Source organism: Plasmopara halstedii (assembly GCF_900000015.1).
Source record: "Plasmopara halstedii genome assembly, contig: Scaffold_323, whole genome shotgun sequence".
Lineage (NCBI taxonomy): Eukaryota > Oomycota > Peronosporomycetes > Peronosporales > Peronosporaceae > Plasmopara > Plasmopara halstedii.
This window is the reverse complement of record NW_020187244.1, coordinates 2395514-2409148: the sequence shown is the minus strand read 5'-3', so window position 1 is coordinate 2409148 and position 13635 is coordinate 2395514. Positions and strand designations below refer to the sequence as shown.

Here is a 13635-nt window from a genome sequence, read left to right as displayed (position 1 = left end):
GTGGTAGCGAGACGTGTTGTGGACTTGCTCGATAGCACTCGGGATCCCGAGCATGATAGTAACTGCAAGGCCGAAAAAGGCACCAAACGTATGGATGACCATAGAGCCACCGGCATCAGTAATTTTGAGTTTTTCGAGCACGAGGTACTCGTTTAGTCCGTAAAATATTATTTCAAGAAACGTCATCCACACCAACTGTGTTGGGGTTATTTTACCCAGAACAGCTCCGAAGCTGATCAATACGGCAGCGGCAGCAAAATCACCATTGATCATTGCTGGGATATCCAAAAGCTTCGTCTCAAAATGACCACCGCCAATCTGGTGAGCCATGGTCACGACGATAATACCCCATTGAAGTGACAGGACCGCAATGACAAAATTAAGGGACACGGCACTAAGACTATATTTGCGCAAGAACGTCATAAGGAAGCCAAAGCCGATGTATATCATGACGTGAACGTCCATGTACATCGTGTAATAGCTCATTGTGTCAGTCGAGTTGGCATCATTATGTTTTGGACTGGGCGATTCGAATTTGAGGGCGAAAAAGATCAAACAAACCACTTCGAACAAGATCACGGACAGCTCAAAGCTCCTTTCCACCACCGATGCATTTCTGCGGCCAGTAGGCGTGCTCAAAGCGTTATAGTCGTCATCCAAAGGTGCAGTAGAAACTGAGCTCCAGACTTTGTCAACTAAAGCCGAAAGTCGATTAAGGCTCATGATATAGAAAATAGTGGGTGAGCTCTAGAATGGAAATTGCAGAATGACATGCAATCTGCGCATAGTCAAACAGCACACACATTCTAATGACTCCTATTCTTAGTAGATATTCGAGGACCAACCGAAACGCAGCTAAGTTACATGTACTTGCAGTTATAGAACATCTGTTGTTTCGATGGTGCGCCTACGTTGAACTCGGACATAGATTAAATGGCCTAAAGAGTGTGCAAAGATTGCCACATCCAGTCTGTACTTAAGAGACGAGGCTGAAACTACATTGTGTTCAGAAATTGTGATCGAGATCTAAAGATTTGCTGCACCAGACACATTGCATGACGCGTGCGAGTCTTCGTTCGAAGACTGACTTCAAGTATCAAGGACATTTTATGCTGCCTGCGTATGGGTCTATCCATTCTTATGGATTAAATAAATTGGAATGTCTTGATTTACCACATTTATAAAGGAACATCAGATTGTGTGTGTCTTGTGTTGTGTCAAGAGAACTTTTATATTTTGAGCATGTTCTCTCAAGTTAAGAAATAGCTCGATAAGGTAATCCAAGTACTCTAAAGCAGCATGCAATCGTGCCATTGTCTAACGAAACTGCCAATAAAACTTGGCAAGGCGATATTTTTGAGACACCATGATCAAGTGATGTCCAATGCAGTAATGAAATTCCTGAGTACAATAGCAATAAGTTAAAAATATTAGCATGTAACGTTTCACGCACTGTGAAAGTCATCAGCTTTCACAGTCATCTTGGCTTAAGAGAAAAGCGAGATTATGTTCGTAGCAACCAAGATGAATAATATCATTTGATATATCGAGGCAAAGTGTCGTAAAAAAAATACTTTACTCACTGCAAATGTTGGTGAGTTTCATGACCGTATAAGCTAGAGAGCAGGATATCCCTAAGAAAGTGAGAACAAAATACTCAATCTTGCTATTACATATCAGATGCTTTAAATATTCGGGCGTATCGTACGACTAAATATGTCAAATGTGCAATTGCAGCGAGAATTGATACTTTTCAGAGTGAAGGAAGACCTGCTGATCTAAGACTGTTGGTGCAATTACCGATCGTTTTAATATAGCTATAATTCATATGTAAGTTTGGTTTGTATTACGCGGTAAGGAAGACGCAGATGTATCATTTGCGCCTACTATCGCAACGAGAAAAGCCGACATCATCTTCTGATCTTTTAAGACATGTACCCTCGGTGTCAACGACCCTTGAACGACTGTGATAAGCGTTACAACGACTTAGTGTAGATGTCGGAATCTTATTTTAATCTATTAACATATTTGCGCCGGTATTAACAACCAGATACACCATTGTAGCGGAGCATACGTGCCGCAAACGCGACCAAAAAGGTCACGATAAACAGCCAGGCATAGATATCAATATGTAAGATTCTTCATTTAACTAATGAGGCGAGCTGTGGTGGATATGTCAACTCAAACTTAGTTCATTCAATTCAGGCTTCTTCTCCAACGCATTGACTATCTGCAGCTTTATAACTTGTCCTGTAAGAATAGCTGATTTTGTCTGTCAGAAAACGCCACACGTCCTGCATTAAAGTAAAAATCGTCAAATGTTTGTCATAATTATAACACCATCTTCAGGATGTTTTTCTAAGGATAACAACAGCAGGCAGTGAGTAGAACTAACTGCATTATCATAGAGCCGTGAGCTCCGAACCTGTTGCTCTTTAGTATCATGGCGCCGCTTTTGATGTCTATCTGAGAGCCAAACTGATGATTGCTCGCTGACGACTTACTTACCTGGAGCATAGTCATTATTCACAGATGGGCAGAGATAAAATATGGCAAGCAATCCGGATAAAATTGGAGGCATTATCAAGCGATCAAAGAGGCGGAGAGCAATGGCTCTTAACGTTGTCGACCCCTGAAGCTAGCAGCCACTATTAAAGACTAATTTAGTCAACCTATTTGATCCTTTGATCGCGTGATGGAATGCAACAGCCAAACGTAGAATTTTACGAATGTGATGGGGAGGGAGCATTTTTCGTGAAAAAATTGCTTCATACGACGCCATTAGTTCGATACTTCGGTTAGTGTATATCTACAAACGTCGAGTCCATGGCAGAGAAGACGATATATGCCTTATATCTCGTTTGATGAATTTTCTGTGGTATATAAAGCAAGTATTGTCAGTGAGATAGAGTTATTGCAATAAAAATAGTGTATACTTCATTGAAAAATGCAATTCAAGAACTTTCTTTGGTCGTGCTGATTGCATACAGTTCTGTGGGAGTGGGCGAAGATTTAGAGCTGTGAGCGCATAGTGGCCTGTTAGATGAGCAAGATACTATAATCTTGCTTGGAATTTTGCTCATGACATTGGCTTTTATATTACAAATCGTGTCAGGTTTACCGACCACAATCTCTCGTTATGAGCCATATGCTCACCTTTGACGTCATTGTCATATCGACTCTCAAACGTCAGTATTGATTAGCTCTTTGAGAATGAATCCATCCTGTAACCTGCATATACGAGCTATTTGACAAGATAAGCGCATTATGCATACGTTATCTCAGCTCGAAGAAGTGCAATTATAAACCAACACAACAAAAGAGGTGTTGTGAAATAGCCATTCAGTAAGGACGACAGGTTACAACGCATTGAAATTACTGGGTTTACGCACGCTGGACCTAGATATCAGTATGAAATAAGCGGATGCACTAAAACGTTGGTCAAACATCTTCAGACACAGTGGCATTGCGCGCTTGAAGCGGTGCTTTTTTTCATTTTGAAGGCAAGCTCAAAGTTGCATATTGCATCGTCCAAAACAATGTGCGCATGCTCGAGACTTTCAAGGACGAGCATCCTTTTTATCTAATTATGGAGTCTTGCTTTGAGAGAACAGTAAGCGAGCATAAAGCTTAATTGGATCTTAAATTTGTCTTACGTTCTCTCTATCTAAGTAAAGGCTCGAAATAAGGAAATTTGTGAGAAGAAGGCCATAGCATTGTGTAATTTAAAATACTTTCGAGGAGCAGAAAGCAAAATAATCACTATGAGTTTTGGATTACTTCAAAGCACTGTCGTCAGTACTGGTACGTCAGTATCGCATCACTGTCCCCTTACTTTTGTATCTCTACATCACTTTGACATCTTGAGATTAAAAAGTAGAATTTGCATGTTAACAAAGTTTTAGTTGCGGTGAATATTCGCGTGATCGACAATTATTTGTGGTTTTGGTCCCAAATTTCAGGTTATTCTTGTTCATTCTTAGACCGAAATCGAACATGCACGTTCTGTGTTGATCTTACAGTAGCCTCTCTGTCACGAGCAGCTGATCTAAATAAACTGTACAAGAAAAAATCCAATAAACACACTCCATACCAAAACGTACATGCGTGAAATGCGCAAGGTCAAACTTACGGCAGACATTGAGAGCCGCTTGCAAAAATTACTTCTTTCTCCTCCTCTCGTGGGTGGGTTGGAGGTTATACTGTCTGTATATATGTCAGACTGTCACGAAAAAAACAATTGCTTCTCATATCTGAAATATTCGAGCAACACAAAGAACTAAAGAGTAAATGAGAGTTCAATACGCAGTACAACTAGCTATTGCCGTCGTTGTAATGTGCGTCGACGCTAAGACCTCAATAACAAGCGCCAAGATAATCAGACAGTCGAATTCTTCGTCATCAGCTCTTCCAACTGCTGACGATAACGGCAGCACCTTTGAACTTGTCCAAAGTGACGAAGAGAGGTTTTGGCTAATTCATTATCCGTCGGATCTACTGATGTCAAGCAATTGGTTCATCAATTCGGTATCTAAGTTTTTCAAGATGATTCATTACCCACCGAATAGCCTGTTGAAATCCTGCTTACCTCAATTCACAAGTTGGGAAAATTGGATTTCATTAACTTCCGTCAATTCACAAGTTGGGATAGAATGACCGTTTACAAGTTCAATTTTGTATATGAGTATTACAAAACGACGCGTGGAAATGCGGCATCAAGAGAAATGTACGAAGCACTTTCTCAACAATCCGATGGTCCGTCCTTGCTTGCAATATTGCTCCATAATGGACAGGACGAGCCACTCATCAAGGACAGTTGCAAATCTGTCGAACTAGCGCAATTTTCGCAATGGGCTGAAGATGATAGTAAAAAGCTCGAAAACATTTTCAATTTCTTGGCTAACGATTATAATTTGATTCGGGAAAGAAAACATGAAATGATGATTTTGGCGGAGAGAGTGGATGTAATCAAAAACATCAAGCAGTCTTATAGCGACTTTCTCAGAAAAGAAAAGTAGGCTGTTGGGCCCATTGATGTAGCGAAGGATCGGTCCTGATTTCATTTCGCCAGGACCTACGGCTTTGATCTTATCGACATCTCGTAAATGTGAAAGCTGTCCCCCAGCCATTTGTTTCCACAAATCAATTTTAATACATGTATTCGTGCCTCTTCTTCCTCTCTTCTATCCGTTTTACTAGATTGTGATAACAGAAACTTTAACAACACTCTGTCACGTAAAAAATGGTAGTAAACTCACTAGATACTTCAATTTCACTTTTAAAGCTCCGAGAAAGACGCTGCTTACCAGGAGAATAAGCTTTATTCAGTTTTTATGCACAAATGCGCCTTGCAAAAGCCGCATACGCCAACAGAATGAGTGGCTTTCGAGAATGGCGATCGAATAATTCCCTGAATAGTTATATTGGATTTTGGTCATCTTCCATGCAACTGGAGACAAAGCTTAATCTAATTGCAAGGCAATCAATGGATGTAAACTTCCTGGGCTGTAAACACATTTGATACAATTGTATCATATCAATATTGTACGATTGTTCGAAATTCACATTGTAAATATTCATTGGTACCGGAATATCGGTATTTGTTGAGAAATGGTAATGAAGAAGGACCCATAACTTCTATAAGAAAGCCAAGATACCCATAGAAAAAAAGGAAACAAAAATACGAGCACATGGGCCTATAAGCAATATATGGATGTTCGAATCGTAATTCCAAGAGCATATATTAAAAATACAAGTCACTTTCATTCGCATAGTGGCAAGAACAAATTTGACCTACAGTCCGAAGCACGAGCTGATTGCTTACGCGAAGACAAACCCTCATCTGTCTCACCAAATTCTTGCTTTGTGGTAGGTACTATCCGAGTTCGGCAAGACCATTGGTCGTTCGGCGGTTACCCGCGTCGTCTCAGCGCCACCCAGTCCCACTAAACATGAACGTGAGAGCCCCGATTGAGCTGTCTTGCTGGGGGTTGTGCGGCTGTACCAAGCCTCCGCATTTCTAATCAATGTCATAATGGACTATTCGATCTCTAAGACGTCTCGTAATTGTGGGTGCAGAAGTTTAAGCGGTGCTACAGCATACGTTTACGTACTGCACAAGGCAAATCCGGGTCAGTTGATCTCGCCACGGTCGACATCAAGCGCCGCGAAAAACAGCGTCTGATTGAGAGTATGAACCACAGGATGTCTTACATTTCGATGAGACCAGCCTCGATTTTCTCAAGCCGCCCATCCAGTCCCTCACAGCTAGCAAGATCCGTGGGATCAAGAGGAATGCGGCGCGTATTACTGTCGGTCTGTGTTGCAATATGGCAGGTAACGAGAAGATAAATTCCGTCTTCATCCACAGCAGCTAGAAGCCTTTCTGTTTTTGGGAGTGAGCGGGGAATGCCTTGTTATCCAGTATCACGCGAGTAAGAAGTCATGGATGTAGCGCGTTGGTTTTGGAGTCAATCCAACGTTGCAAAGCTGAAGGGTGCTGCTGTTGGTAGACAACGCGTCGTAAAACAATGGCATCGAGCTCCCAAACGTCCGTGTGTTTTCTACCGCCCAACACGACATCTTTCCTGCAGCCACTCGACGCCGATATCATTAAGAAATCCAAGTGTAGATATAAGAAGCTCCTTGTACGCTGGGTGATTGACTAGCTCGAGGTGGACGACAAGTCTCGCGCATGGACGTTGTGACAGCGATCAAGTTTTCCGTTGATGCATGGGCTTTTCTAGTGAGATCACCATGCGAAATTCTTAAGCCATATGGTATAATGCCAGCACCCATGGCTGCTCTTCTCAAGTCGTCAAACGACTGTATCGATGCCAATAATATCGTCGAGCTTAGCGCTCTCATTCGCCATCTCGATCTCGCCCAACCCTCTCGACGCTAACACCAACATTGACACGAAGCAACTGAGGACACCACCATGTCGACCAGTGATATAGATGGCGATGATGTCAATGATAAGATAAATGGAGAAGATCGATTGGCACTTTTCCGACCGCAAATAATAAGTCGCGTGCCATTACTTCGTTGCCTACGCATTCGCGCATAATCAAAGTGGGCACGACATTGCTGTGGTTTATGGCGCATGCAAAAGCAATGCTGTAGGCGGGATTGCAACAGCCAAAGATCACGGCATTCTTCACTTTGGAGGTGGTGGTATAAAAAGTCTCTTCCCCTTAGACCCGCAAGATCGTATCTGCTGGGATACCGTACCAGACTCCCACATGTGACCACCCGCTGGTTGCGCAATTAGCGGGCGGAGGTAAATCTTACTTAAGTAATGGCGTAAGTTGTACCAGTGATTGATTGACCTGGTCATGGCTGCAAAATCACTCATAAAAAATTGCATACTGTTATTTTATATTTTGCTTCAAAATCTGCCAGCTGAGTCACTTTTTACCACAAAGCACCGTCTTTTGATGATATTCTGTACAACCCGTTACAAAATCACGAGCACACCGATGATGTCCGTATATTGCAAGCAGACTTTATATTCAAGGTTCTTAGTTCGTTATTCTGTGCTACCTTAAAGCCTACTTAATGCAATCTGACTTATTTAGACCAATAAATGACTGCCATCTTGTCTGTTATAATCATAACAGTAACTGTGATCATCAATGTAATTCTTATGACGTCTATCCACAAGAATTCTGCGGTGTTATCTCACCACTTCCACTCACAGCTAATTTCTGATGTGCGTTGTCGCTGTTTTGGTCTTGACACCCGATGCCTTCTAGAATCGTGAGGGTCCTGGTTCCGAGTGCCTTTGTTGGCATATCTGTGAGTTAATCGATTTTGCCGATCTTCAGCAATTCATGCTGAACGATCCCTCGGATGAAGAGGCGCTTGATGTTTACGTGCATTGGGCGAGCGTGGTAGCCTTCGTTGCTCGCCAAAGATATAGCCCCTTGGCTGTCTTCCCGTATTTGCGTGCCTCCCACTCGTTCATGACCCATGTATTACAGAATTGCGCGCGTCCAGAGTGCTTTCTGCGTGCATAAAGTGAGAACAACATACTCGGTTTCCGTGGAGCTCAGTGCGACTGCTCTCTGATACTCCGACTTGAACACAACATAATTTGATCAAATAACCTGGTACAGACGGTCTGCCATCCATGTTACTGCCCCAGCCTACATCCGAAAAGGTTCAACCACCACTGTTCCAGCTCAAGCTTGGAAGATGACCCCGTAATGACCGATCGACCTCAAGCTGCGTAGTACTAGAAATGCGGCGTCTCAAAGCTGTTGTCTGGAATTTCCGAGAAAACGAGACAGACAGATGCAGTTTCCGAGCAAGTACGCGTTGCAAAAAAATCTGACATCCAGTTAGAGAGCGGTATGGTTCTGAGAGTATCTCCGAACGCCTAGCTTTTGTACTTGGTGACTGTGATACACACGGATTGTCGACATCCTTGAAAAAATGTTTGGCCAAATAGCTCAACCACGCCGTCAATGTAGCGTGTCTCTTTGATCATTGAGGTTGCTGCTGTCTTTTCGTGATTGAATAACCTTCATGCCCAAGATAGAATGCACCATTTCGAGATCCTCCATCTTCAAAATACTCTGTAGCATCACCTTGACCTATAAAATATCGCCACTCGTCTGGGCTCCACTGATCATCTCATCGACATACAGGCGTACTTTTTCAAAAAATCTAAAGAAGACCTCGCGTAACTTTTTAACATTACACAAGCCCTTAAATAGGTTTCTTCAAGTAGATGCATCGATCCATCTCACAGCATCCGAAGTCTTTCTTCTAAAAGATTTGATCAAACATCTTGTTCCACGCAGTTGCAGCTAGCTTGAGTCTATATATGGGCTTGTTTGGCAGAACGCGAAGTCTTGAGCTCCCATGACACCATGCGAAACATCCATGTAAAAAAGTATGACAACATTGTTGAGAAAGGCGGCGTGAACGTCCAGCATTTCCATTTTGTAGTCAGATACCGCACAAATAGTCAGTACAACCTGAAATGAGTTCATGTTGGCCATCGGAGAATAAGGTTCGCCGCACTGCTGATTAAATCCCTGAACTACCAATTGTGGCTTGGAACACACGACACTGCCATTCTGGACCCATTTTTGGCAAAGCCCCAACGGTGTTCATTCGTACACTTTCTACATCCTCGTGGGTCGAGAGCCCATGAAACAAGGTTCGAGATCTTGTTCTGGTGGTGTGACATTAGTTCGGCGTCCCTCACCTCGCTATTACCTACGCGTATGTGGCTGGCAAGAGTATTTACAGCGTAAGCGAGAGCTGCTTCGGCTATCATGCTGTCACTTTCTTTCAGATTATCTTTGTCATCTAGACTGCTCCAAACATCAACGTCGCTCCGCGCATATGCGCAGGGCGCGAAATTTAAGGTTGGAATTTTGGTTTCTCATTCTGTAACGATTCAGTAAAGTCTGGTATACCAATAGCTCATCCAGTAAATCTTTAGTTAAAGCTTTCGAAAATTGTCAGGGCGATAATTGGAGCCCTTTACTTTACAATGATTCATGTCGGGCCCTTCCACCTCCATCAAGACCGCTGGGACATCTTCTTATTTTACTTCAACACCATAGGCTCATCTCGATTTATCTTGCGTTTCGTCGGCCCGGTTGCTATATCTTCATTGTCGTTCTTGGTAACGTGTATTACTGTTTCTTCTTTGAACAGATGTGATTTGTTTATGCCGCTTCCATCACGCCCATCCAGCTCCATCAACCATCATACAAAAACACTTTTGTTATCCAAAGCGAAAACACTTGGTGTCTTTGGCATACACAAGAAACGTACATCTAAGCTCGTAGCTTCCACCTTCGTCCTATTCATATGACTATTGTGTGAGATCTCATAAACAGGAGGTAATCCATCAAAGGCTTCACTTTAAATCCCAGCTCATGGGGATGGGATTTACGTGCACTGTGTGAGGGAGATTGGTGATCGCGTACAATGTAGTACTGATCTCCCCTGCCCATCAACAGGTCGGAACACACTTGCAGTAGGGCATGCTCCGTGCCTTTTACGTGATTGTTCCATCAATTCAGGAATTTGAAGGCCATTAGAAATCGGACCCTTCCTCCTTCCCCGAAAATGAGTACATCTATTCTTTCACCATACTTTGGTTACAGCCATGGTGTACATTATCGTTCTACCTGAAAGGGACCCACTCCTTGGTCTATTGGGAGCTGTAAGGTACCGCACGTTATGCACGAGTCCGTTTTGCAGTCATTGGTTGGCGATCATCTATTTTACGAGCTCCGCTCCGTTAATCGAGCGCGGGCACTTGAAAAAGGCTTCTCATTGTTTTTTGCTGGAAGCTTTGAACATATTGATCTACTCGGAAGTTTCATTCTGCTTTGCTAAGATATGCCAGCACATATCGTAAAAATGTCATCCACAAGCGATAAAAGTATACTTTGCTCTTCTTTTGAAAGCATTTCCATTATTCTCATCAGGTCAATGTGCACTAGTTTTCAATAGGCATGAAGTCTACATTACAGAGCGTACTGGGTGCTTTAATCGTCTGTTTGCCCTCCCTGCAGCCACCAAACAAGTTTTTTACACCTTGTTTCAACGCATGCACACCGCTTACAGAAGTCTGCGTCTTCATCAATATGTCCTCGCTTAGATGTTACGTGTGCTGTGGTACTGATCACACTTTCGAGTTTGAACGTATCGTATTTCCTCTTGCTGACAGTGCAGCGTATAAGCTTAACCGTCCCTCGTCCCGGTTGCCACATCACATCTCGTATTCAAAATGGTAAACGAAGTTCCGCACATGATCCATGTTCGGCAAGCTTTCCCACCGCCAGTAAACGTATGTCAAGTCCGATAATTAGCAGCATCTCAATCACATATATGCGTCTTCTATCTAAACCAATAATTTCACCGTTGCGGATCCTTCAACGTTTCGCTTTCTGCCATCTACAATTGTTACCTCAATGCTAGCTTAATTTAAGACGCTTGTAATCGACCAAGTCACTTCTGTGAGGGGTCATGTTCAACGTTGCGCCACAGTCAATTAGCCAACCGACTGATCCTTTCCCATCCACAGCAAAAACTGCATCGCTCTAGGTGAAAGATTCCTGGAATGACTCCCAGCTGGACAAACACGTTAAATATGATCTATATGATCATATTTGGAGCGTTTTTCCTAAACACCACCGTACTTTCGCGGCGCGTAGCTCTTGAGACAGCATCCCTGTCTGCCTCCGAGTCGTCCGTTGTTTTCAAAAGGTGAAACGCTTTATCAGTGGCTTCCTTCTTCGGTATTATCGTATTTTAAAATCATGGAGACGAAGAATCATCCTGACACGGTTAACACGGTGTACAGAGTGAAGTAATTGTCGAAATTGTGAAGTGTTTTCTATAACGAATTGCCGACTCAATCTTGGTCTGGCGCTAAGATTTCAATGCCCTGGGAATTGATGCCCAATGCCAACTTAATGAGTCACGTCTTATCTCGCCCTCTTCCTTTGCGGCAGTGACGTGCCCAGAAGCCCTTTTCTTTTTAGGACCATCCTCATTTTGGACTCCCAAACGCAAGTATTTACCATCCCCCTGGAGGACTTCGGTGCGTTTGATAGTCATGGCGGTGACGGTGTCGCGACGCGAGGCTTAATTGTGTCTTCAACTAGTTGAGAATATGGCAAAAGTCGAGGTAAATAAATATTGTTTCCGGTCCTTGGGAATGCTCCTTGTGCTACACCTAAGCCTACCAACTATTTAAACCAGTAAATTAATATCCAATACGATGACAGTATTTGTGACGTCACTATAATCCTTCTCACGTCATCCACACGCGTTCAGGATCTCAACAATGTGGCTTGATGATTATTGTGTCAACGACTCTTGAACGACTGTGATAAGCGTGTCAACCACTTAGTATAGAGATTATCAATAAAGAAAAGCATAGCGCAGGATAGGTGCTGCAAACGTGGTCAAAGAGGTCACAATAAACAACTAGGCACAGATATTGCAGCGAGGCTGCCGTAGTTTTTGCTTAGAGGTAGCTAAGCTAAGGCCACCGACCATACGTTCTCTACCAGAACCAATACGAGTGTAGCGGATCGGAATCCGCTACCTTCAAAAGTACCCGAAATCTTACGCAAGGCAAATAAATTCTTCTGTGTAAAATTGAAACTGTATTTCTCTGCTTTATTTGAGGCAGAGCCACCTATATTTAAACCTTAGCTTTTCCTAGTTAAATAGTAAAACCTAATTAATGTGCATAATTACTGGCAGTCCCACCACTAAGTGGCTTCTTGTGGCGGTGTAGCCACACCATTGTGTGATTACACCAACTTGTGTAATTCACACATGTATGGACACACGACCCGCCCTTTCATACAAAGGTACGTGTCACCCCGTTAGACTCTCCCCCATCAAAATTGTGAATACCCATAATTCACATATAAGTGTCGCTTAATACGAGTCTCGCGTGTCTGAGATCACCGTTGCCTCCTTGAGATCATCTTTGAACATTCTCTGCTCGATGAGCCTTGTGTCTATGGCACGAAAGACACCCAGCCTAGCTGGCTCTGAGGGCGCCCGCGGGCAAAGCCCTTCTTTTTCTTCTGTGCGGGGTGCATCTCCAGACAGTAGGTCCGCTGCTTTACGGGAAGCACTTCATAAGCCCTCGACAGCCGAGCGCCCCACACTGCGCCCGCCCCGAGCTACGGATTTCCTCGCCGATAATTCGGAGGAAGTCGACTACGAGTCGGATAATCCTTTCCCTAACCTCTCGACTTTCGGGGGGTATGGTATTGTTACCGATCGCCTCGACAAGGCACAGGAGCAGCAGTTGGAGGCTGCCCACAGGGCGACTCTCATGCGCTCGTATCCACGTTCGGTTCTAGATCCCCGTGTGAAATATGGCACCCACTCGGTGGATCACGCTACTGAAGCGAAAGATGGGCTCATTCGATCGCTAGGCGTCTTTGTAGTCGGAGCCCCGGCCACTAAACAGACTGAGCTTAACCTGCGAAAAGCTCTCCGAGCTTGCTTCTTGGTACATCAAGAAATCCCAATGGATAGGTACCGCGCTTGACTTTGAGCTCAAAGAGAAGGTGGTCCGGTATGCAATGCAAATTACTCCTGTGGTACTCGCCCCTGGCAAAACTGCTGCGGATGGTGAAGAGCTCTTTGAGCGTTGGGTGCAGCGGCACCGGGAACTATCCTCGCTGTGTACCTTACAGTGAAGCCACAAGGAAGTGGAGGCGCGCGTTGAGCGCCATCTTTGATTTAAGTTTGCCAAATTCAAGGCGCAACGCCGTTTTCTGCATATTGTCGCCCTGTGACACATGAAATCATTCATCGCGCTCCAGGAGCTCTATAGTATCTCACATGGGTTTGTCAATGATTAAAGCAGCTCAGGGCCATCTTTCTGGGGTCGCCTACCGCTGTGCACAGGTCCTCGAGAGCCAGAGCACTTTGTGCACCGACTGCCTCACTGGAGGATTACCGCGCTCTGTCAAAGCAGCAGACGAATACGTCACTTCGTGCAACGATGGAGTGCCTTGCGCCGTTGAAAACGAAAATTGTGGCACTCCGTGCTCAAAACCAGTTGCTGGTTCAAATTCTTGTGTGGTCAAGCGCCTTTGGGCGCCGCCCCGGTCTGAACGCTTCCGC

At 43.9% G+C, this 13635-nt stretch overlaps 2 protein-coding genes across 2 annotated transcripts; both read left to right on the top strand.

The window, feature by feature from the left end:
* The first annotated feature begins 3698 nt into the window (after positions 1-3698).
* Positions 3699-5172, top strand: PHALS_15344 (uncharacterized protein). Its single transcript, XM_036407386.1, has one exon. It carries the CDS (start codon positions 4104-4106, stop codon positions 4281-4283), a length of 180 nt encoding a protein of 59 aa, XP_036263094.1. The 5' UTR covers positions 3699-4103; the 3' UTR covers positions 4284-5172.
* Positions 5173-10135: 4963 nt separating this feature from the next.
* Positions 10136-10368, top strand: PHALS_08960 (uncharacterized protein; the record flags this gene model as incomplete). The annotated part of the gene is made up of 2 exons (XM_024724402.1): positions 10136-10192; positions 10231-10368. The coding sequence occupies 2 exons, from the start codon at positions 10136-10138 to the stop codon at positions 10366-10368; spliced, it is 195 nt and encodes a 64-aa protein (XP_024575283.1).
* Between the last annotated feature and the right edge of the window lie 3267 nt (positions 10369-13635).

Bases quoted from the DNA above. Each gene is read 5' to 3' on its own strand.
- PHALS_15344 (XM_036407386.1), top strand. From the start codon at position 4,104: ATGCGTGAAATGCGCAAGGTCAAACTTACGGCAGACATTGAGAGCCGC.